The 24,549-nt window shown below is 34.3% G+C and overlaps 2 protein-coding genes and 4 pseudogenes across 2 annotated transcripts; 3 read left to right on the top strand and 3 right to left on the bottom strand.

The window, feature by feature from the left end:
* Nucleotides 1–2,013: 2,013 nt before the first annotated feature.
* LOC130221523 (hemoglobin subunit beta-2) lies at nucleotides 2,014–2,807 on the bottom strand. The gene is made up of 3 exons (XM_056454052.1): nucleotides 2,675–2,807; nucleotides 2,353–2,575; nucleotides 2,014–2,252 (listed from the first exon to the last, which is right to left on the bottom strand). Exons 1-3 carry the CDS (start codon nucleotides 2,764–2,766, stop codon nucleotides 2,121–2,123), a joined length of 447 nt encoding a protein of 148 aa, XP_056310027.1. The 5' UTR covers nucleotides 2,767–2,807; the 3' UTR covers nucleotides 2,014–2,120.
* Nucleotides 2,808–3,480: 673 nt separating this feature from the next.
* Nucleotides 3,481–4,003, top strand: LOC130220573 (hemoglobin subunit alpha-like; annotated as a pseudogene).
* A 3,248-nt stretch (nucleotides 4,004–7,251) lies between these two features.
* Nucleotides 7,252–8,050, bottom strand: LOC130221522 (hemoglobin subunit beta-2-like; annotated as a pseudogene).
* Nucleotides 8,051–8,919: 869 nt separating this feature from the next.
* On the top strand, nucleotides 8,920–9,732 carry LOC130221521 (hemoglobin subunit alpha-like; annotated as a pseudogene).
* An 8,107-nt stretch (nucleotides 9,733–17,839) lies between these two features.
* LOC130221520 (hemoglobin subunit beta-like) lies at nucleotides 17,840–18,616 on the top strand. The gene is made up of 3 exons (XM_056454051.1): nucleotides 17,840–17,987; nucleotides 18,089–18,311; nucleotides 18,409–18,616. The coding sequence occupies exons 1-3, from the start codon at nucleotides 17,896–17,898 to the stop codon at nucleotides 18,535–18,537; spliced, it is 444 nt and encodes a 147-aa protein (XP_056310026.1). The 5' UTR covers nucleotides 17,840–17,895; the 3' UTR covers nucleotides 18,538–18,616.
* Nucleotides 18,617–23,903: 5,287 nt separating this feature from the next.
* On the bottom strand, nucleotides 23,904–24,549 carry LOC130220572 (hemoglobin subunit alpha-1-like; annotated as a pseudogene).

Raw genomic sequence — 24,549 nt, 5'->3', positions numbered from 1 at the left:
TTACAATTAAGATATTATAAAGTATGGCGATCAGTAACAGCGCGGTCGCTTCCCTGCTTCTGGTCTCGATCGCAATGAAATAGCTTATTGCCGTGACTTGATTATTGCTCATGCGGCTATGCTCCATTTGATTGTACTGTCTATTTCATATTTTCAGATTGTGCAAAATGTTTTTTTTTTAGTGGCTAGTCTAAATTTAATTGATGATATGCATGCTTTATTTATTGTCAGGGGCAAAATAAATTATGGTGGAGCATTACCCAAACCTCATACCTCTATACCTCTTAATATCGCAAACCTAAATCTGTCTATTGCCCGTTTCCTTAATCACTGCCTATTCTGGCATGTATTGTTAACATTTCTAATGTCTGAAACTTTGTACTTGTAATGATCGCCTTTTTGTGATAAATTGTCTGTTGTATGTATAGATCAAGTCTGCTAAATGGATGAGTTTTAAACAATGCATAGGGCTGTCAGTACCTGTGTGTGACAACAAACATTCAATTTAGCAAACTTTCATATGATTTTTCAATTTTACACACACAAGTTGTATTGGGAAGATGTAATGTTTTTATACAGTAAAACAGCTTATGGCCTTCCTTTCCTCTACCCCTTAACCCAACCCCTCACAGAAAACCTGTCAAACTTTTAATGTCAAAAGACACGGTTAAGTATGAGTTTTAAGCATTTTGAAATACAAGGACGTCAAACATTTGCTTGTAAACCACCATAATAGAAAACAATTCTACAAAAGATTTCCATGAATAACATTTAAGCACACTAGTAGTGCATTGAATTGGATGTAAACACATTTTGTGTTTCAGATGCATTGTAGTAGGCCTGCCTAATTAAGCAAAATTTATTATTTGAAAGTTTTAGATGTATTTATTATAATTTAGAATTTCATGTCTATATTATTATTATTATTATTATTATTATTATTATTATTATTATTATTATTATTATTATTATTATTATTTTTTATCAATGTTGCAAACCCTTTGGACCGTTGCAACCATGTTTTGTTATGAGGTCAGCTTTGACTTTACCTATTCATGTAGGGCTTATACAGCAGTGAGAAAAAGGTAGCTGGAATAATGCAATACAAAGTTTGCTTTGCAACACACCGAAGGTTTATAAAACCAAAACGTGTTGCAACCGTCCCCTCTTCCTATAAATGCTTCAGTTGAAGACATCTTTTCCACACAATAATTCTAAAATGCTTTTTGAACTTCAGGTTATTTTTGACGTCTCATTGTTTGAACTTTGAACTTTATTTCCTTATTAATTGTGTAAAATGTGAAATTAACAAGCGCTATGCAAATTTTGTAAATTGTAAAAATGCACTGGGCAGAGTTAGTGCTATTTGTCTAAATGCCACAAAAAGAAAACTACATTTTAATATCTTTATTTGCTGAGGGGCTGGTGCCAGTGTAGATTGTCATTTTTAATCTATTAAATAAATAAACGTATTAAGATTAAGTAGACTTACTGCTCGACATGTCAGTCCGAAACGGTTCAGTTTGAACTTTGTATATTTGGAATTTTGAAGGCTGTAACAAAATGTGTTTGGCAGACAGGTTGACATAATTTGGCCCCAAACTGGAAGAAGCTGTTGGTTTTAATTTCTTATAACAATCAAAAGCCCTCTTCTGATGTTTTTCAAAAAAGTAGAGTGTCTGCTTATTTTGAAAGCATGCTGTAGCCACTGAGGCTGTGATAAATTTAATTTCTTTTATCAATGAATTCAAGCCGTTAACACCCACAATCTGCAAATCTATCACAACTGTCTTTAATTGGCTTACTTTCAGCTGATGACGCATTATTAAGCTTGTCGATAAAACTCCACTATAGCAGTTAAGAAATCCATACAGGAAAAAAAAATGGTATTTTGAGAAGATTCTTCATTCAGAAGAAGTTGCCATCAAAAACATTTTAAAGAGTTTATAATGTTGATCATAATTAAAAAGTTGGTATATTTTGTGTGACAAATAAAAGCAAACAACAGTGAGATGCTTTTAACATTATTTTATTGATCTTGTAAAAGAGTTAAATCTTTGTTTGAACAGCTCTGTGCGGTGTGATCTTCTCCAACACACCTGGCGTTTATTGGCATGAGACTAGTGGTACTGTCTGCACAGAGCGGAAACGACCACAGCCAGAAACTTCTGCCAGGCCTCCTGGACATCAGCATTGAAACCAGCCTGGCCGAACTTCATGGCAGCGCAAACGGTGATGCAGTCAGCGAGAAGCTGCAGAACAAGAGATCAGTTAGGCTGCGGGTTCCCAATAACCAATTTAAGAGCACGGCGGTTTTTACGTATTTACATCATTCAGTTAATGCAGACGTACCTTGAAGTTGTCGGGATCCACATGCAGTTTCTCAGAGTGCATTACACTGAGGGCGGCATAGGTGTTCTTGATGTTGTCCATGTTCTTGATGGCTCTCTCGAGACCTCCCATCACAGTCTTTCCGTGAGCGGCCACTTTGGGGTTACCCATGATCGCAGCGGGGCTTGACAGGTTGCCAAATGTGGCGAAATATCTCTGAGTCCAGGGGTACACGATCAGACATCTTCAAAAACAGAAGCATTAAGAGCGCCATTAAGTAAAGTGCATAAGTTGGCGTCATCTAACACAAAGACAAACTTTCTACAAAGTAATGAGGCGATACCTGGATAGGGCCTGAGGTCCGATTTCATCGATATTGAGCTTTCCCCACAGGCCAAGGATGGCTGTGCGCTCGGCATCTGTCCACTCAACCATGTTTACGCTTTAGGATGTCCTTAGGTGCTTGCTTTAAAGTCCAGTAGGAATCACTAGCAGAATTCAGAAACCGGGGTGCATTTTATTGATGTGTAATGTCTCCGCCCAAAAAAGATGCAAAGTCTTATTGGATAATCTCTCTGAGAAGATGACGCATGCTTTGGACATCACTGATCGGACCCCATCCAAAAAGCTGTTTGAAAAAAAAAGTCTTAAACATGAGCCATTTTTTAATAATTTGGTCGTGCCCATGTTTATCATGCAATTTCTTATGCCAACATATGTTTTGTTAGAACAAAGTTAAACAATACGTTATGCTTTCCAACCAAATATAATAATAATATAATAGTTGATGGAAAATTATTGTTGGAAAACATGAAAGTTTCCAATACCTATACTTACATTTTGTTAATGATTCTTAATGGCTTCATTTCAAACAAATTGAAAACTGTGATTAATTGAAATTAAACTTAACTTTTACTTGGATTGTTCATGTGTTTAATTGTTGCACACATTAAATGTGCATAGCATGATTAAAGCATACGTGGTATGTGTAATAAAACTTATCTCAATTAAACAAGATGCAGAAAATTGGCACGTTTTGATTGGACACCAGAAGCTGGAGATCAGCAGAAATGCGCCGAAGAGGTGTGGTTTGGACCGATTTCATGGGTGTGCCCTTCTTTAGTTTTATATAAAAGTGGGACAATCCCGTGTTCCCCAACAGCTTTTTCTGAAGAAACCTCACTTGAGAAAAAGAAGACGCAGCGATGAGTCTCTCTGATAAGGACAAGGCTGTTGTTAAGGCCATCTGGGCTAAGATCAGCCCCAAGGCCGATGAAATTGGTGCTGAAGCCCTCGCCAGGTAAAGCTCACCTATGTTTTTACTGTTTGAATTAGGATTACTGACTGACAGAACTGTATAAAAGCTTATTAATTATTTGATTAATCTATAATAACATAAAATGTGTAAAACATTAATAACTATATTTTTTTCTCTCAGAATGCTGACCGTCTACCCTCAGACCAAGACCTATTTCTCTCACTGGGCTGATTGAGCCCTGGCTCTGGTCCCGTGAAGAAACACGGAAAGACTATCATGGGTGCCGTCGGCGAAGCCGTTTCAAAAATAGACGACCTTGTGGGAGGACTGGCCGCCCTGAGCGAACTCCATGCCTTTAAGCTGCGTATTGACCCGGCCAACTTCAAGGTAGGACAGCGCCACAGCACAACATAAAAAAACTGTACTGCAGCATTTATGGTAACTGTTTCTGTTTCCTGTCCTGTTTACCCTTGATCCTGTCACACAATGTCATTGTGGTCATCGCCATGCTCTTCCCTGCAGACTTCACCCTGAGGTTCACGTGTCAGTCGACAAGTTCTTTAACAACCTGGCCCTGGCTCTCTCTGAGAAGTACCGCTAAACCTCAAATGGGTATTCACTGAAACAACGCTGTGCGGCACTCTTAACAACTCATGCGTGATGTCTGAATGAAATTTCTCAATAAAAGGCACAGAACTAAACGATTTATGTCTTGTTTTTAATTATCATATTTGATTTGAATATAGCACGTTTAATGGTTAAATAAATGCATGCTGAAAACTAAATAATAGCTATTAAAAAGTGTTTTACTAAATATATTTTGTGTATTCAGAATGTCTTGCATGCAGAGATATTTCAGAAAGCATATGAACTAATTTACCTTAAAAACGCAACTCTGGGATTATTAATCCAAACATTATTCAGATTGGATTCAAGTCCGATCAAAATGTTCATCGGTTGACGTTCTCAACAGATCCCCCAAGAGTCACACTGGAAAGTGTCATTTTTTTCCTTTACGTTTATAACCTAATACATTCTTGTAGCATACATTTGTGTGTTGTCCATTTCTTTTTTTATATTTTAAACTTGAATTGAACTTACATTTTTACTTGACAAAGTTTAATTGTTGACAGAATCAATATGAATTCTACTGTGTATTTGGTGCTTAACTTTTTTACTATATAAAAAATACAATATATGTTTATATAAACTATAAATATATATATAAAAAGAATAATTTATTTTCAAAATGTTTTTTTATGTAATGGCCTCGGGTATCCAAATATGCAGATCACTACATCGCGGGAGCTAAATCAGCTAAAATACAGCTGGGCACATTCTCTATCTATTATGTAGTTCATTGAAAATTAAAACATACCATGTATAATCGCTTGTTGAAAAAAATTAAATTATGAAATTTGAGAATTTTAGTGCTATACGATTTGGATATGCAGTGTTTTTCAAGTTCTGTTAAAACTAAACAGTTTAATTTGAAATGCCTTTTACAAGGGAAACGTTTTTGAACGAGATCAGTTATATTTGTATTTAAGACAGTATATTAGGAGTACCTTTATTTTTTTTAGCCAGTGAACGTTTATTTTGCCATTGGCAGCTTATTGTTTTAGAAAGATTATTTAATTTTTGCAGAATATTTCACCATTTGTTACTTTACTTTCTAACTTTAAAGTAAAAAAAAATGCCTACTTACTAAACTATAGGTTCATAAAATGTACAAATAGCATAGACGTACAAGAAATACATTTTGAACCAACTAATCTGTTTCGTTTTTCTCAAAATATAATTTAACTTTGGTTCAAACTTTACATTTAATATAATCTAAATAAAAAAAAAACATCTATTGTGGTAAAAACAAATACATTTGCTCACAGTAATATTTTGTTTAAAATGGACACTAAATGTATTTTTTTTCTTTAGTGCAAAGTAGAAAACAATTTCTTTTTATAAACGATGAATTAATGTAGTTACTTTCGTTCGACTTAAACTCTAAATTCAAGTTTATTAATTATTTTCCTTCGGCTTAGTCCCTTTATTCATCAGAGGTCGCCACAGCGAAAGAACCGGCAACTTATCCATTAAAATTTTGCACAGCGATGCCCTTCCAGCTGCAACAGTGGGAAACTAATTCCAAGTAAAATTGTAATTTGCACTTAACTAAAATATTAGGCTGTGTTATAACATTTTTTTCAATAATGAGGTAAACGTTCTGTTGGTCTTTCAACATTGCTATAAACGTCACGCAAGATGGTAATCAAACTCATATTATAATTCATAAAACTGAAAGCACATAAACAGTGCCTTTTTCATGAAATGAAAACTGATGGTTTAAAGTAAAAATATTATTTCTGAGGAAAAAAAACTAGTTCAGTCTTACGAAATTGTACGATTTTAAAAAGGAGGCGTGGCACCTAAACCGAACCGTCATTGGGGGATGAGCAAATCGTGGTAAATTGTACAAATTAGATCGTACGAATTCATATGAATTAGCCACTAAATTAAAAAGTTACGTATTGCCGTGAGATTGTGTTGCTTTACCTATGGGGTTATTTTTTTCTTTGCTTTAAGGCCATTTGAATAAAAGTTTAAACCAGAATCATTTTTTTCTGTTTATCCAATATAAAAATACTTTTTATAAAAGTTTTTTCAGTGTACTTCTAAACCATATTAAATTTTCCTGGCCAGGAAATTTGTAATTTATTAATTTGCAGGTAAAATCTAAACCCTTTTTAAAGTCTGTTTGATAATGTAGAACTAAGGTGCAATTAGTTATTGCATTATTTGATCAGTTTGTAATATCTGAGTAAGTATTTTACATGCATTGTATTTATGTCATAAACACAAGTGATTTTTAACGCTATTTTATTTGTAAATGTAAAATATTTCCGTTGTTAACCATTTTTAATAAGGCATATAGGGTGCAGTGATTTTGACAATGCTTATGGTGACCACAATACATTTCTGTAACAATAACATAAATCTATTTTATTTGTCAGAAATTACTCTCATATAGCCTAATAAAGTGGACAAAGCTCATGTAAAAATTAATTTTAAAGAGATTAATTTACGGCCCGATTTTAGCGTTTTTAAAAATAATATTCTAATATGAATGAGGCTGTAACAGTTGGAGTTTTTTTTGTTTTACTATGAAATGTTCTGGCTCACAGCAAGAAAGTCGCTGATTCGAGCCTCCGCTGGCGTTTTTGTGTGGAGTTTGCATGTTCTCCCTGCGTTCGCGTGGGTTTCCTCCGGGTGCTCCGGTTTCCCCCACAGTCCCAAAGACATGTGATACAGGTGAATTGGGTATGCTAAATTGTCCGTAGCGTATGAGTCTGAAAGAGTGTGTATGGATGTTTCCCAGAGATGGGTTGCAGCTGGAAGGGCATCCACTGTGTAAAACATGTGCTGGATAAGTTGGTTCATTCCGCTGTGGCGACCCGGATAAATAAAGGGACTAAAGCCGAAAAGAAAAGAATGAATGAATGAATGTTCTGATTCTAGTTATCAAGCGGAATACCCACTGTGGGTCGTGAGATATTTAATTTCTGTTTGTGAGTTTATAATTTTGATCATAATTCAAAAGTTGGTATATTTTGTGACAAATAGAAGCAAACAACAGTGAGATGCTTTTAACATTATTTTATTGATCTTGTAAAAAGTTAGATCTTTGCTTAAACAGCTCCGCGCGGTGTGATCTTCTCCAATACACCTGGCGTTCATTGGCGATGAGACTCTAGTGGTACTGTCTGCACAGAGCGGAAACGACCACAGCCAGAAACTTCTGCCAGGCCTCCTGGACATCAGCATTGAAACCAGCCTGGCCGAACTTCATGGCAGCGCAAACGGTGATGCAGTCAGCGAGAAGCTGCAGAACAAGAGATCAGTTAGGCTGCGGGTTCCCAATAAACCAATTTAAGAGCACGGCGGTTTTTAAGTATTTACATCATTCAGTTAATGCAGACGTACCTTGAAGTTGTCGGGATCCACATGCAGTTTCTCAGAGTGCATCACACTGAGGGCGGCATAGGTGTTCTTGATGTTGTCCATGTTCTTGATGGCTCTCTCGAGACCTCCCATCACAGTCTTTCCGTGAGCGGCCACTTTGGGTTACCCATGATCGCAGCGGGGCTTGACAGGTTGCCAAATGTGGCGAAATATCTCTGAGTCCAGGGTACACGATCAGACATCTTCAAAAACAGAAGCATTAAGAGCGCCATTAAGTAAAGTGCATATAGTTGGCGTCATCTAACACAAAGACAAACTTTCTGCAAAGTAATGAGGCGATACCTGGATAGGGCCTGAGGTCCGATTTCATCGATATTGAGCTTTCCCCACAGGCCAAGGATGGCTGTGCGCTCGGCATCTGTCCACTCAACCATGTTTACGCTTTAGGATGTCCTTAGGTGCTTGCTTAAAGTCCAGTAGGAATCACTAGCAGAAATTCAGAAACCGGGGTGCATTTTATTGATGTGTGATGTCTCCGCCCAATAAAAGATGCAAAGTCTTATTGGATAATCTCTCTGAGAAGATGACGCATGCTTTGGACATCACTGATCGGACCCCATCCAAAAAGCTGTTTTGAAAAAAAAAAGTCTTAAACATGAACCAGCAATTTTTTTTTTACATTTTGGTCGTGCCCATATTTATCATGCAATTTTTATGCCAAACAAAATATGTTCTGTTAAGGTCTGAAATCAAATATAAGTTATGCTTTCCAGTAATAATAATAATAATAATAATATAATAATAATAATAATATAATAATTAATTAATTAAAAAAAGAAAAAAAATAAGTTGGTGGAAAATTATTGTTACAAACATTTAACACGAAAGTACCTATACTTTCCTATACCTGTTTGTTTGTTCACAGTTACAATATCAATCATTAGAGTTTAATATGACAAAACACCTTTTCAAATATTGTAATTAAAAAATATTTACAAGCCAATATAGTGATTTTTAAAATCATTTTCAAAGTGTAATTTTGTTAATGATTCTTAATGGCTTTTAGAAAGCTACACCTCCATTTCAAACAAATTAAAAACTGTGATTAATTGAAATTAAACTTAACTTTTACTTGGATTGTTCATGTGTTTAATTGTTGCACACATTAAATGTGCATAGCATGATTAAAGCATACGTGGGGTATGTGTAATAAAACTTATCTCAATTAAACAAGATGCAGAAAATTGGCACGGTTTTTGATTGGACACCAGAAGCTGGAGATCAGCAGAAATGCGCCGAAGAGGTGTGGTTTGGACCGACTTCATGGGTGTGCCCTTCTTTAGTTTATATAAAAAGTGGGGCAATCCCGTGTTCCCCAACAGCTTTTTCTGAAGAAACCTCACTTGAGAAAAAGAAGACGCAGCGATGAGTCTCTCTGATAAGGACAAGGCTGTTGTTAAGGCCATCTGGGCTAAGATCAGCCCCAAGGCCGATGAAATTGGTGCTGAAGCCCTCGCCAGGTAAAGCTCACCTATGTTTTTACTGTTTGAATTAGGATTACTGACTGACAGAACTGTATAAAAGCTTATTAAATTATTTTGATTAATCTATAATAACATAAAATGTGTAAAACATTAATAACATTATTTTTTTTCTCAGAATGCTGACCGTCTACCCTCAGACCAAGACCTACTTCTCTCATTGGTCTGACTTGAGCCCTGGGTCTGGTCCCGTGAAGAACACGGAAAGACTATCATGGGTGCCGTCGGCGAAGCCGTTTCAAAAATAGACGACCTTGTGGGAGGACTGGCCGCCCTGAGCGAACTCCATGCCTTCAAGCTGCGTATTGACCCGGCCAACTTCAAGGTAGGACAGCGCCACAGCACAACATAAAAAAAGCAGTGTACTGCAGCATTTATGGTAACTTGTTTCTGTTTCTGTCTGTTTACTTTAGATCCTGTCACACAATGTCATTGTGGTCATCGCCATGCTCTTCCCTGCAGACTTCACTCCTGAGGTTCACGTGTCAGTCGACAAGTTCTTTAACAACCTGGCCCTGGCTCTCTCTGAGAAGTACCGCTAAACCTCAAATGGGCATTTACTGAAACAACGCTGTGCGGCACTCTTAACAACTCATGCGTGATGTCTGAATGAAATTTCTCAATAAAAGGCACAGAACTAAACGATTATGTCTTGTTTGGTTATTACATGTGTTTGATTTGAATATGCAAGCACGTTTAAGGGTTAAACAAATGTATGCTGAAAAATAAATAAATAGATATTAAAAAGTGTTTTGCTAAATATATTTTGTGTATTCAGAATGTGTTAAGTGCAGATATATAGAAAGCATATGAACTAATTTACTTTAAAAACATAACCATTAATCCAAACATTATTCAGATTCAGTATGATCAAAATGTTCATGGTTTTTCTATTTTTATTTTTATATTTTAAACTTAAATACATTTGTATACTTGACAAAGTTTATATGGTTGACAAGAATCAATAATAATTATATTGTTTATTTGGTACTTATATATTTTATATGGCCTCAGCTATCCAAATATGCAGATCACCACATCGCAGGAGCCAAATCAGCTACATCTCAAATACAGCAGGGCACACTTTCTCTATAAGGTTTATTATATAGTTTATTAAACATTAAAACATACTCATGTACAATCGCTCGTTGAAAAAACTAAAATTGCGAATTTTGAGAATTTTAGTGCTGGAGAGATGTAGTGTATTACAACTTCTGTTACAGTTTAAACAATTTAACCTGAAGTGACTTTTACAAGGAGAAACTTTTCTGAATGAGTTCAGTTATATTTGTATTTGACTTTAAGCCAGTATATTAGGAATACCTTGAGTTTTATTTAGCCAGTAAAAGTTTATTTTGCCATAAATAGGCAGCTTATTGTTTGAGAAAGATCATTTAATTTTTAGAGATTATTTCTTAAAAATACGTTTAAACAAAGTAAAAAAAAAATTAAATATACGTACACAAAATTGTTTTTGTTTTACTTTAGGACACAGTAGAAAATGATTTGTTTTTTATAGATGATGAAATAATTGAATTACTTTAGCTCGACTTAAAATCCAAAAAACCAAATAAAATTGTATACTTTGACTAAACTAATAGACACGAAAAGTTTGGCTGTGCTATTGCTTATTTTATTTTTTTACTAATGAGGTAATTTTCTGCTGGGGCTTTCTGCATGGCTACCACTGTAAAAAATTATACGATCAATAGTCATGACAACATATTGTTTTTAATTCTTTGTAACTTATCAAACTAAGTTAACTCATGTTCTAACTCTATTTATAAGTTATGCAAGATGTTAAGTCAATCTAACATAATAAGTTCATCTGACTCATAAGGTTTCATTTGATTCTGCTTAAAAATTTAAGACAACAAGGATTTTTTCACACTGTGTAAATGTCCCGCAAGATGCTAATCAAACTCACCATTTTAAATGCATATAAAAACTGAAAGCACATAAATACGACTTTTTATGTAATGACATGAGATAAAAGCTCATGGTTTAAAGTAAAAATATTACTTTTTGCTGTATTGCAATTTTAATAAATCAGGTTTAAAAACTAGAAACCCATAATTTTTTTTCAGTTAACCCAATATAAACTGTACTTTGCATGCAAAGCGGTGTATGTTTCAGTTTTTTCAGTGTATTATGAAGCCGTTATTAACTTTTCCATGACAGGAAAATCGTAAAATGTGTTCACTTGCAGTTAAAATCTAGACATAGAACTAAGGTTACATTAATTATGGCATTATTTGATAATAGTTTTTACATTCATAGTTATGTTATAACCATGATAATTATATAAATATAACGTTATTTTATTTGCAAATTTAAATCTTTCATTTGTTTACCATTTATAATAAACGCATGCAGGGTACAGGGATATTGACAATACTCATGAGGACCACAGTAAATTTCAAATATTACCGTTTTTTTTAATCTTATAATGTTCTAGGGTGAACGAAGCTAACAATATATTTTTTTTTTACTATGTAATATTCAGGTTCCTGTTTTCAAACGGAATGCCCACTGTGTGTTGTGAGATATTAATTTCTGGTTATCACAAATTATCACAGAATTCAGGCAGTGAACACCCATTTCTCAGTGAACTATCAAAGGAAAAACAAACACGGTTTTTATACCCCCACAGAAAATACTATCAAATAATTTAGCTCATTGTTATTCATATTGAATTTTTCGGCTGATTTAATATTCGAATAATGTAAGTGTTTCCAGCAATTACTTATTGAAAAAAAAAATTCCAAGCTGATATAAGCTTCTGATTTTAAACCTGTTTTTATTCAATTGCCTTGTTAAAACAAAAGACAATCCCCTAAGTAAATTTAAAAACATTAGTTTTTCTCAAACTAATGTTTTTACTTTAATCCATCGCTTTTATTTTAATGTTAGTCCTTAAACAAAAGGCACTGTTTGGGATTCCAGCGGTTTCCATATATTTCTAATGTGAGTTTTATTACCCACTAGCGTGACATTTGTAGCACTACATAAAGCACCAGCTGAAAGTTTACCTCATTAGTGAAAATAAAATAACTAGCAATAGACTAACATTTCACTGTGTTTATTAGTCTAAAGTACAATTTACTTGAATTTTTGTTGAGTCGAACCAAGTAATCCAGTTAATCCATCGTCAAAATTAATAATTTGATCAATATTAAAAAATTTTTATCATTTTGCAATCAAGTCAAAACTATAATTTTTTGATAGTTTATGTGAATTTAATTAGATCTAAGGTTTAAAAATATAAGTTTTTCTACTTTTAAAATAAGGGTTACACTTCACTCTGTTATATTACAGCCATTTGCAAAAATCATTTAAGTTCATGTTTTTTCCTCATTATATATACACAGCACCCAGAAAAACACAGAACTGTTGACAATTTTGCAGATTCATTAAAAAAATTGAAAATATCACATTGGTCCCAAGCATTCAGACCCTTTGGGATTCTCTGGCATTCCTCCTTGCAGGTCCTCTGCAGTTCTGTCAGGTTGGATGGTAAACATTGGTGGACAGCCATTTTTAGGTCACTCCAGAAATGCTAAATTGGGTTTAAGTCAGGGCTTGGCTGGGCCTTTTAAGAACAGTCGGAGGAGTTGTTGTGAAGCCACTCCATTATTTTTTCTGTGTGCTTCGGGTCACTTGTGTGTTGAAAGGTAAGTCTAAGGTCCTGACCACTCTGGAGAAGTTTTTTTTTTTGTCCAGGATATCTCTACACTTGGCCACGTTCAATTTCCCTTGATTACAACCTGTTACCCTGTCCCTGCAGCTGGAAAAAACAACCCCAGAGCATGATGCTGCCACCACCCTTCTTCATTGTTGGGACCGTAAATAGACAGGTGATGAGCAGCACCTGGTTTTCTCCACTCAAACGATGAGAATTAAGGCCAAAAGGTTCTTTCTTGGTCTCATCAGACCAGAGAATCTTATTTCTCATCATCTTGGAGTCCTTCAGGTGTTTTTTAGCAAACTCCATGCAGGTTTTCATGTGTCAGCGACATAAAGCTCGATTGGGTGTTGAGGGTTGCAGTGATGGTTGACTTTCTACAACTTACTTCTATCTCCCGGACTGCATCACTGTAGGTAAGCCACAATGATCTTTGGGTTCTTCTTCACCTCTCTCAACAAGACTCTTCTCCCCTGATTGCTCAAGTTTGGTTCTAGGAAGACTTCTGTTGTCCCAAATGTCTGCCATTCATGGTTCATGGAGGCCGCTGTGTTAGGAACCTTAAGTGGAGCAGATTTTTTTTTTGTCAGCTTGGCCAGATCTGTGCCTTGCCACAATTCTGTCTTTGAGCTCTTCAAACAGTTGCTTTGACCTCATGATTCTCATTGCTCTGACATGCATGTGAGCTGTAGGTCTTATATAGACTGTTGTGTGGCTTTTCTAATCAAATCCAATCAGTATAATCAACAACAAACTGGACTCAATGAAGGGGAACCAAACTCAAGGATCATCAGAAAAAATATTATATATATACAGTTTTATACACACACACAGTTTTATGCAAAAGTTTGGCCACCCCTGTCTGTTCTAAAATAACACTTATTTAATCAACAGATGCAATGCAATTTAAGTCTTAACAAAATCAGACAGGTGCAAAAATTTGGGCACCCCAACAGAATAATGACATCAATCTTTTGTACAGATGCCTTTGGCTGAAATAACAGCCTGTAGAAACTTCTTACAGTATAATCAGGATGAAGTTCCTGAAGTCTTGCTGAAGGCATTTTGGAGCATTTTGCCATCCAAAATTTCTCCAGTTCAGTCAGGTTTGATGGATGTTGAGCGTGAACAGCCCTTTTCAAATCAATCCATAGATTTTTGTTGATGTTCAAGTTTGAGGACTAGGATGCCCATTCTAGAACATTGTATCGTGTCTGAACATGAATTCCTCGGTAGATCTGGAAACTGTGCTTTGAGTCATTGTCCTGCTGAAACATCCAACCCTGGAGTAACTTCAGCCTCTTGACTGATACCCTGAACTTTGTTCTTCAGAATCTGCTGCTACTGGGTGGAATCCATGTGACATTTAACTCCATGTGACCTTTAACTCTATTTTACAGCAGGAAGCAGGTTCTTCTTCAGGGAGCAGGTGTTCTTTTCCGCCCACGCAAGTGCCTATTGTTGTGGCATCTGTCCAGAGTATATTTTTCCAAAATAATTCAGGCTTGTCCAGATGAGCTTTTTCATAACCTCAAACATCTTTCTTGATGGCAGAATGCAGAAAAGGCCACACAAAAGACGAGGGTGGCAAAACTTTTGCATGGCCTATTTTCTGTTTTAATTTTTTTTTCAAACATCTCAATATGCTAGACCACCATATTTGCAAAAACATAGCATTAGAAACCAATAGGCATTTCACTGTGATCTTCTCTCATAAAAAAAGAGCACATAACTATGCAGCCACCAGAGAGGTGCCCAATCTTTTTGTATATATATATATATATATATGTATGTATGTATGTATGTATGTATGTTTGGGCACATACATTATACATACAATGCTTATATATTGTAGTTATTTTTATTTTTTTCTTTGTAACTTTTTTTACCACTAGTATTTGCTAGAATTACCAGTGACCCCAGTCTTCAATGACATAAATTATTTAATAGGCCCATTTTAATCTCATATTGCACTTTCTCTATGTTTTATTACAATTTTTTATTCCAATTTAGGAATTCAAAATGAGTATTTCTTCTTTTCACAATTTATTGCAGTGCAGTAAGTTAATCACCAACAAGATTTTCAACTAGGGAGTGAAATAATTGCCTTGACAGAAAATTACCAGCAACCTTTCAGCTTGTCGTCATGTTTTTTTTTATACAGCTGTAACACAGGTCAGTTGTAACATACAATCAGGGACTAGTTACAAATCAGCAGATTCACTTAACACTTCCTCAGATATTCTCATTCCACATATGAAAAAGTAGAGTACTGTGGCAAACACAGTAGATGTTAACTAATTTAAGCTTAAGAAAAAAAATATATTTTTTTTTACTTATATTTATATTGAGATAGCAATGACTAATTTTATACGCATCAATGTTAAATATGTGTCTGTGTAGATATTTAAATGCAAGTTGTTGGTGCGAATATTTTGGCTAGGGGGTGAGCAAATTCATGGCTATATATATCCTGAGTCAGGTGTAACAACAAAACTCTTGGTTAGTTTTTAACATCAGTGAATATATTATACCCCAAGCAAATAAATAAAAGCAACCCTATAGGTCTTGAAATCCAAGACTTCAATGTTGTTTGGGTTCAGTGTTTGACTTGTCCCTCTGTGGGCTCAGAGCCTGCACACACAAGTACTGTTCACTTCAGTTGTTGAAGCTGATGCACATTTTATTCAGCTTTGTAAAACAGAGGCACACATCATTAATACAATTAATAAAATGCTACTAAATCCATTTTTGGGTAATAATTCTTATTTTATAATGCATTATTTTATAAAATAATTCTTATTTTTATACACCTCATCCTGGTGGAAACCATTGTTATCTCACCCCAAAGTGGGTTACAACTTACCCAGACTATAAATCAACATTTCACTCATCCTGTTTGAAACTAAATTGTGCATTTTCTGTTTGCATTGCTAAGATAACATTTATGCCATTTAATAGAAGACACGTGTGACTATTTGAATTACATTTGAAAACACATTGGCTTAAAGATCCCAAAGATATTGTCAGAAAGATAAAAATGAGAAAAAACAACTCTTCCCAGTCTCCCCTATGCTGATTACATCTAATATGAACAAATTGTTATTATTGGACTTTAGCAATATGTCCATACCGATCTGCTGTTTTGCTGGCTATATTGTTCAGGTTTAGCTGTTTATTGTGGAATTTATTTGCATTTATTTATTTCTTTTTAGAAAGGAAATCCTGGCCAGTGCAAACAAAATGTTTCAATAAAACAGCAAAATTAAAAAGTTGGCACCACTGACCTCAAGTGGTGAATAAATAGTCCGAGAGTAAATGAGAGTATTTAGAGTCGGTAGTCTTTTGAACGACGTGACATCGAGGGGATTTCTTTTTACGCAAGAGTGAGAATATTATCATTTAGATTTACTTGTATTAACAAAAATCAAAGAGAAACATTACAAGGGCAATACATACTATAAAGATGCTTTAAGTGTACTTTATTCTAGTCTCTCTCTATGTGTGTGTGTGTGTGGTGTGTGTGTGTGTGTGTGTATATATATATATATAATATATATATATATATAATATATATATATATATATATATATATATATATATATATATATATATATATATATATATAGTTGAAGTCAGAATTATTAGCCCTCCTTTGAATTTTTTATTCTTTTAAAATATTTCCCAAATAATTTTTAACAGAGCAAGGAACTTATTAAAAAAAGTATTTTTTCTTATGGAGAAAGTCTTATTTGTTTTATTTCGGCTAGAATAATAGCATTTAAAAAAATTTTTAAAACCATTTTAAGGTCAAAATTATTAGCCCTTTTAACCTTTATTTTTTGATACTCTACAGAACAAACCATCGTTATACAATAACTTGCCTAATTACCCTAACCTTGTTAAACTAATTAACCTTAAGTCTTTAAATGTCACTTTAAGCTGTTATAGAAGTGTCTTGAAAAATATCTAGTAAAATATTATCCACTGTCATCATGACAAAGATAAAATAAATCAGTTATTAGAGATGAGTTATTAAAACTAATATGTGTAGTATAAAAAATAAACGGGGGGCTAATAATTCTGACTTCAACTGTGTTATATATAAATATATATATATATATATATAAGAAAAAATAAAGAAAAATAATATATATTCGGGCGATTAGTGCCCCCTTTTGGTAAAAATTATGTACTATTTCTGAAATGGACATTGACAGCAGGGGTCGCTAAAATACTTCTTTCTGTGAAGACATAATGTTGGGCCTATATTGTATTAAGCGAGCCCATTGTAAAACAGTAACAGGCATATTACATCTTGTCTGAAGAGACAATTTATACCATGAACAAAACGTGTCTAGCTCATTATTCTTAAATATTACTTATTAGGCTACATTAAATTTTTTTATTTATTTATTTATTTAAACTTCATCTTTTATTAGTTACATAATATATAAATTATTATTATTAATTATTAGTTTTTAAATACTTCTGAATTTTCATTAAAACCATACCACATTAAAACCAGTTTATAATATGATCAGCAAAAGTAGGCTAAACCATATGTTGTATGTGTTGAATAATGTGCAGCATTGTGACATTCCTTTTTAAAATAGTAAATTAAGGAGATACCCTGTCTTTTACATTTTTTCAACTTGAGTTTTCCGATTAACATATTTTGTATTCTCATTGTATAAGTACAGAATTCCAGTATTGTTTATACAGTATACAATACAGTATACAATACAGTATAGTCCAGTATTGTTTCATATGCATTTATTATTTATGTTTCTCACATGCAACCTTTATTATCCGGTTACAATAATAAAATAATTTGAGAATTCAGCAGCCTATTCTAATGAGCCTACTTTTTTGCATGATATTGTTAAATTTAACTGTTTACTTGCAGTCTTTGTAGATATTACTAGAGAAAATAAGCTGGTTGAGATATGCATCTTTTGGGTGTATGTGCTTGAACCATCCCACAAACCGGTCACCCAATAGCCTGTCAAGGGGTGTGGCGGTGAACCTCGTTTAAAAGTTCCACAATGAACTCTGTCTTCACAGCACTCTTCAGCTTCTGTTTAGGACACTTAGTCTGAACATCTAAAGTCGAAATCATGGTTGTGTGGACAGACTTCGAGAAGGCCACCATTCAAGATATCTTTGCCAAGGCTGACTATGACGTCATTGGTCCTCAGGCTTTGGCAAGGTAATGAGTCCTGGAGCTTACATTAACTTATATTCATAACATTAACTTAAGGCAGGAGACTGGTTTCATGACAGGGCTCTACTAAAATCTGTTATCATTAGGTGTCTCATCGTGTACCCCTGGACCCAGCGGTACTTCGCCAAGTTTGGAAACCTCTACAATGCCGCTGCCATCTTGGGAAACCCCATGGTTGCTGCCCACGGTAAAACTGTGCTCCGGGGCCTGGAGCTGGCTGTGAAGAACATGGACAACATCAAGGCCACCTATGCTGATTTGAGTGTGCTGCACTCCGAGAAGCTCCACGTAGATCCCGACAACTTCAGGGTAAGCTGGCATCCAGATTACAGATAATGATTATAAGAAAGTCTTTAGGTATCCATGATGTGTGTAGATATAACTCTGCTCTCGTGTCCTCCCACAGCTTTTGGCTGATTGCTTGACCATCGTTGTTGCTGCTCAGATGGGTGCTGGTTTCACACCTGAAGTCCAGGCCGCTTTCCAGAAATTCATCGCTGTCGCGGTGTCCGCTCTGGGAAGACAGTACCACTAAATACAAACAGAGAGATTTAATGTTTCCACTAAAGAATGTGCTATTCTGAGTTGAAGCAAATAAATATTTCAGAATTCAATGTTCAGTGTATTATGTGCTCTTTTATATTCTGTTCACACTTGGTGTCTTTGAGTATTTATTTAAAAAGAAGAAGAAGAAGCTTGCTACAAGCGGTTAACATATCAGCTTTAATTGGCACCAAGTTTGTGCATATTCACAAAACGATTTTTTCTCTAAATAGAATATTATCAAAACTATTTAAATAAGTTAAAAACATATATATATATATATATATATATATATATATATATATATATATATATATATATATATATATATATCTTAAGACTATATTCTGTCAAAGTCCTCAATATTATGCCTTGTGCCATCGTAAACTGAAATTCTATTTGTAATTGCAGTGAAAGTGTCGTGCTTGGCCAACAGAGTTTCACAGTTCAGTACTTGGCATAGTATGACGATTGTTTTAGAAATAGATAAAAATATTAACACTATTACAAAAGACAGAAGTCAGCTGTTCAATTTTTAATCAACTACATAATGAGAAATGTTTTATTTGTCTAATAAAAATAAATACAGCAACTAAGGCTATGTCTGTTCAGAATTCGCTGTAATGTGTTATTTAGGTTGCAAAAGTGTTGGGTGGCAAGAAAATGTAAGTTTAATGTAATAAAGGGCTTATTATATAACCCACTGTTTTTGCTGTAATATTTACGTTAGTTGTTTGCACTGTAAAAAGCGACTTTGCTTTTAAAAAGTGAATAACCTCGTTGCCTTAAAAGCAACACATTGATTCCACTTTTATAATTCAGTAAACCCATTGACTTAACTTGTATTATTATGCACAGCTTGTTTATAAGGCAGCGAGTTTACTCTCTTTTTTGTCAACCTAGCGCCTTTTACAGTGTGCCAGAGGTAAAATGAATATTTTCTCCCTCCCTTAGAATGGTTTAGTCCGATAAGTAGGGTAGAATAAGTAGGCAAGGCAAGGCAATGGCTCTGTGTGTACTCTTATTGTGGGAAATGTGAAAGGTTCCTCATCGTTCCTCTCCAAAGATTGGCAAAAGTTTTTTTTTTTACAATAAAATTTCACATTTCACCATGTCCAACAATGAATAGCTTTTGATATTTTCGTGATTGAACTTAATGTGTATTTGACGTTACTAATGTGCCCTAAAACAGACATATTTTATGACGTTGTAGCCTACTAAACATGGGCTAATCAAGAACTAAATTTACAACATAAGTCTCATGCGTTCATGTGTGAATAATGGCTAGACCTTTTTACTTGTTTGTACATATTTGTTAGTGTGATATAATTATTACACATACAAATTCCTCGTATGTAAACATACCTGGCAATAAAGCTCTTTCTGATTCTGATAATTGGGCCTATACATTAACAGGTCATGTTGAAGTTGCACTTAGTTAATAATATTCTTTCTTAAATAATATATTAATAGTTAATTAATATATTAGTTATCAAGCATGTACTAATAAGTAGGTATCATTCAGACATGAACATGTGACTCGTGCTCTAGTCATAGTTAGTTCTCATCAAGCTCATCATCATAATAATGTTCACTTTACATATTAGTACATCATTATATTAATATACACTAGTCACATATTTCCATAGGTTATATATATATAATTCCCAACCGAACCCGTGAATATAGGACAATCGACTAGTGTTGTGGTGGCAGGTGAATTTAGCGATTAACTCAGGTGACCGACCGAACAACACAATCTCACGGCAATTCGTAACATTTTGATTTAGTGGATAATTCGCACGATCAAATTCGTGCATTTTAGATTTTAGTACGATTTGCACATGGAAATGTTGGGGGAAAGAACACATAATGTTATATTGCTCTTTGCCATGTTGAGGTTGAATTTAATCACACGAGAACAACCGCAGACTCTTGGTGGGGATGTTTTGCTTTACGAAGCAATTAAGGTTGATGGATAGGGGCCAACTTTAGCCTATTTTCTTCCTTCAAGTGTCCTGAAGAGTCTGAAATTAATAATTCAATTAAATTCATGTTTATTTATATACAGCGCGTTTACAGTGCCAGATTGTGTCAAAGCAGCTTAACATAGAAGCTCTAGTAAATTGAAACTGCGTCAGTCCAGTTTTCAGAGTTAAAGTTCAGTTTATCCGCAGATCCACAAGTCCCATTATCAGACAACACTGAACGAACAGATCGGTTGATTGATTGAACGAATGAATATTGATTTCATAATGTACATGAAAGAGCAGAAAACAAGCATTCTAAATGTATTATACATCCCCGCATTATTAAATTATAGCCTTCGTATAATTACAACATTATAAAAAACTTTATTATAATTTCCAATAAAATGTTTTAAAATTAATACATATTTTGTATGGTTAGGCCTATTAAAAAGCATCAGATTAGTTTAAAATAGCATGAAAAGGGTAAAAAAAAAATTAAATGTCAAGTGTTTTTTTATTTAAACAAAAGAGCAATTTAGTTTTTACATTTAAATTTATTGTCAACCATTCATCAGTCAGTCAATCAACCAACCATTTTTTCTGCACAGTCTTATATTTGTTGTCCACCAATATGTTAAAGGGATAGTTCGCCAAAAATTGAAGATTCTATCTTAATTTTTTACTCATCCTTCGGTTGTCACAAACCTATTTGAGTTGGTTTCTTTTGTTGAACACAAAATAAGATATTCTGAAAAATGTTGGAAACTATTGACATTCTTTTGTTGGTATTAATGTGAATGTCAGTTAATTTTCTAACATTCTTCAAAATATCTTATTTTGTGTTCATCACCAACAACATTCATTCATTCATTCATTCATTTTCTTTTCGGCTTAGTCCCTTTATTAATCTGGGGTCGCCACACCGGAATGAACCGCCAACTTATCCAGCACATGTTTTACGCTGCGGATGCCCTTCCAGCCGCAACCCATCTCAGGAACAACCACATTTATATTAAAATTCATTTTTTAAAGAATTGCTTTATTAAATGTATGTGACATTCAGAACTGAAAAACTTTGCGGTTCTTTAAGGTCGATTTATTATTGAAGAATAGGTCACATGTCCAGGAATTGAACGCGAGGCTTTGGAATATTGGGCAGTAAACTAACATGGAAGCAGATAAACAATGTGCTGTTTGAGAAAGAGATTTATCTGCAATGTCTATGAGGGGGCACACGGTAACTTATCTCTATGTTGCATTGCGTGTGTAATGTTGTATAGGCCTAAACATGACATGAGATATTTAACTTGTAATTTATATAATTGGATTTAAGTTTCTCCATGTTCACTTAAATATCAGCAAACATTTTTTTCACGAGAGATTAAAAAAGACTCTAGAAAAGTAGATTTTGAAAATTATATTGTTTTGTTGTCGTTTTATACAGAGAGAGAAAAATAAACAGCGAAAACACGTCAATGAAGTATAGTGGGGATAAAAGGTCATGGTATTATACACCCCGGATTATTAAATTACAGCTTTCGTTAAAATAACAATTTCCTAATAAAAGCTTTATTGTGATTTCTTATTAAATGTTTTAAAATTAATACACATTTTTGTTGCAACGTGTGGTTAGGCCAATCATAAAACGTTATTACAAATATATTCAGGTTAGTTTAAAATAAAATAAACAGCGAAAACACATCAATGAAGCGTGACTATCTTTTGAATGCATGGCCGTCGCTATAGTGGGGGTAAAAGGTCATGACTGGCAATTAGGCAATAAGGACCCACACAGTCCAGGGGCAAACATTCAGCCACCATACTACAAAGCCAACTGTTTTGTGATCCATTAAAAAAAATTGGATAACTTAAATAAAAAACGTAATGAAAAGGAGATGGATGTCAGAAGAGCGGTATCTCAGTTCATTTCCCATTGGTGGTTAGTAGCAATTGTTGGTGCCCGACAGTAATACTGTAATCTGTTTTTTGTAAACAGCCGTATGATGGCGTATTTAAGAGAAAACCAGCAGACTTTTGGATGGATGCATTTATTTAATTGCGTAATGAGGCAAAGGTGGTATGGCCAACATTCATACATGTCTGTTACGAATCCTCTATACGACCCGGAAATAGTGTAAAGGTGCTAAATGCTGATTCATAATCTGCTTGAATGCTTGGTCCTGAATCAGAGGCAGATTTGAACAAACGACATTAAAACTATACAATAAAAAAGATACTATTCTATACCCCCTAAATTGTATCCTACATTAAAATAACAATTAAAATGACTACGTTAAAATAACATTTTCATAATAAAACCTTTATTATACTTAAAATGTTTATTATTTTAAACACATTTTATCACGATGCATAAAACGTTATAACAAGACATACTTGAGTTTTAAACTGCTTCAAATGTGAAGTCTTATTTCTTTTAGATTCAAATGATTTTTAGTTTAAACAAATAATCTATTTAGTTATTTTTATAATTTACAATTAATCAATCAATAGATAATCGATTAATAAATACCTGGTAAAAAAATCCAAGTTTATTTTTTAATGAAAGTTTTAATACCTGGATAATAAGCATATGCAATCCATTGTTTTTATAGTCTATATGTGAATATTCAGTTCACTGCCTATATTAATACTTTAAACAGAAATTACTTACATTTTAATCGTTGATTTGAGTGAGAACATTCTTTTGAAGGAATAAATTGTAGCTAACAATTGTACAAACGTTACATTTCTACCTTCCGCCTCCAAGCTGTTGACCTATGTACAGTTAGCGCTTATTAAATTATTAGTAAATTATTATGTAGCAGTTTATATGCCTAATGAAAAGTTTTCTAATACAATATAAACTATTGCAATATATTTATTTAAATCAGAAGCTATTTCTTTTAGATATCCTTCAAAAGTTATTAAGTGCGATTGTATATATTTTTTTCTTTACATTTACACCCAACCAATAAATCAATAATTACTGCTTAATTATTAATGATTCAGTTACTAAGTCTGCTTGACACCTCGAGCCTTTAGGTTTTTAGGAAATTTAAATACTTATTTAAAGTTTTTTTTCATGTAATTTTTTTTATTTATTTGGTTTTGATGTTTTATTTTTGGTTTATTTTAAGTATCAGAATGTAGGGTACGTCTTATAATTTGTGTCCATACTTTCTCAGCATTATATTCATTGACCAATATACCGTATTAAGTAGCCTATTTAGTATTTTTGTTACTGTACCACACCTGTCTTTCAACAATTGCTTTATCAACAAACGTAAAGTCAACAAATTTTAAAACACATTTTCCTGACAAGCAAAACAAATAATGTAATAAAAACATACACCATAGGCCTTTAGTTAATGTTTTTCATCATAATTTATTGTCTCAATACAAAACAGAGTTTGTACAGGAGCACAGTGAAGTGTGTTATCTGTACTTCTCAGACATGGCTAGAGCCAGAGCTGAGAGGAACTTGTCCATTGCAACATGAGCCCTCAGGAGTGAAGTCGGCGGGGAACAGAGTGGCCAGAACCACGAGGATGTTGTGGGACAGAATCTACGGGAAAACACAACGAAACAAATTAGGTTATAGCCACTACGAAGTATGAAACCTGAGAACAACTGTTATAGCGCTACCTTGAAATTAGCGGGGTCCACACGCAGCTGGAAAGCATGGAGCTCGCTGAGGTTCAGAGTCCGGCGTTAAGGTCATCGATTTTGCTGACAGCCTCAGCAACGCCTCCCATCACAGTCTTGCCGTGTTTCCTCACTGGGGCAGAGCCTGGGCTCAGGTTCTTTCCAGTGAGAGAAATAGGTCTTGGTCTGGGGATAGACAATCAACATCCTAGGCAGAAACAAGACTTTCAGAAACAGGCTTGAAGAAAACACAATGTTTAAGCGTATAAACAACACATTAAATAGCCGTATACCTGGAGAGAGGCATCGTTTCCGATGTCGTCAGCCTTTCCAGCGATCTTGGCCCACAGGGCTTTGACGGCAGCTTTGTCTTTGGCAGTGAGACTCAT

This window comes from Danio aesculapii, chromosome 3, assembly GCF_903798145.1.
Source record: "Danio aesculapii chromosome 3, fDanAes4.1, whole genome shotgun sequence".
NCBI classification, from domain to species: domain Eukaryota; kingdom Metazoa; phylum Chordata; class Actinopteri; order Cypriniformes; family Danionidae; genus Danio; species Danio aesculapii.
This window is presented reverse-complemented; position numbering and strand designations above follow the sequence as displayed.

Excerpts from the sequence above, each read along its gene's own strand:
- LOC130221523 (XM_056454052.1), bottom strand. The coding sequence starts at position 2,766 with ATGGTTGAGTGGACAGATGCCGAGCGCACAGCCATCCTTGGCCTGTGG. Across the intron at positions 2,576-2,674 it reads GGACCTCAGGCCCTATCCAG|ATGTCTGATCGTGTACCCCT; the intron begins GTATCGCCTCAT and ends CTGTTTTTGAAG. Across the intron at positions 2,253-2,352 it reads TGGATCCCGACAACTTCAAG|CTTCTCGCTGACTGCATCAC; the intron begins GTACGTCTGCAT and ends CTTGTTCTGCAG.
- LOC130221520 (XM_056454051.1), top strand. The coding sequence starts at position 17,896 with ATGGTTGTGTGGACAGACTTCGAGAAGGCCACCATTCAAGATATCTTT. Across the intron at positions 17,988-18,088 it reads GGTCCTCAGGCTTTGGCAAG|GTGTCTCATCGTGTACCCCT; the intron begins GTAATGAGTCCT and ends TGTTATCATTAG. Across the intron at positions 18,312-18,408 it reads TAGATCCCGACAACTTCAGG|CTTTTGGCTGATTGCTTGAC; the intron begins GTAAGCTGGCAT and ends GTCCTCCCACAG.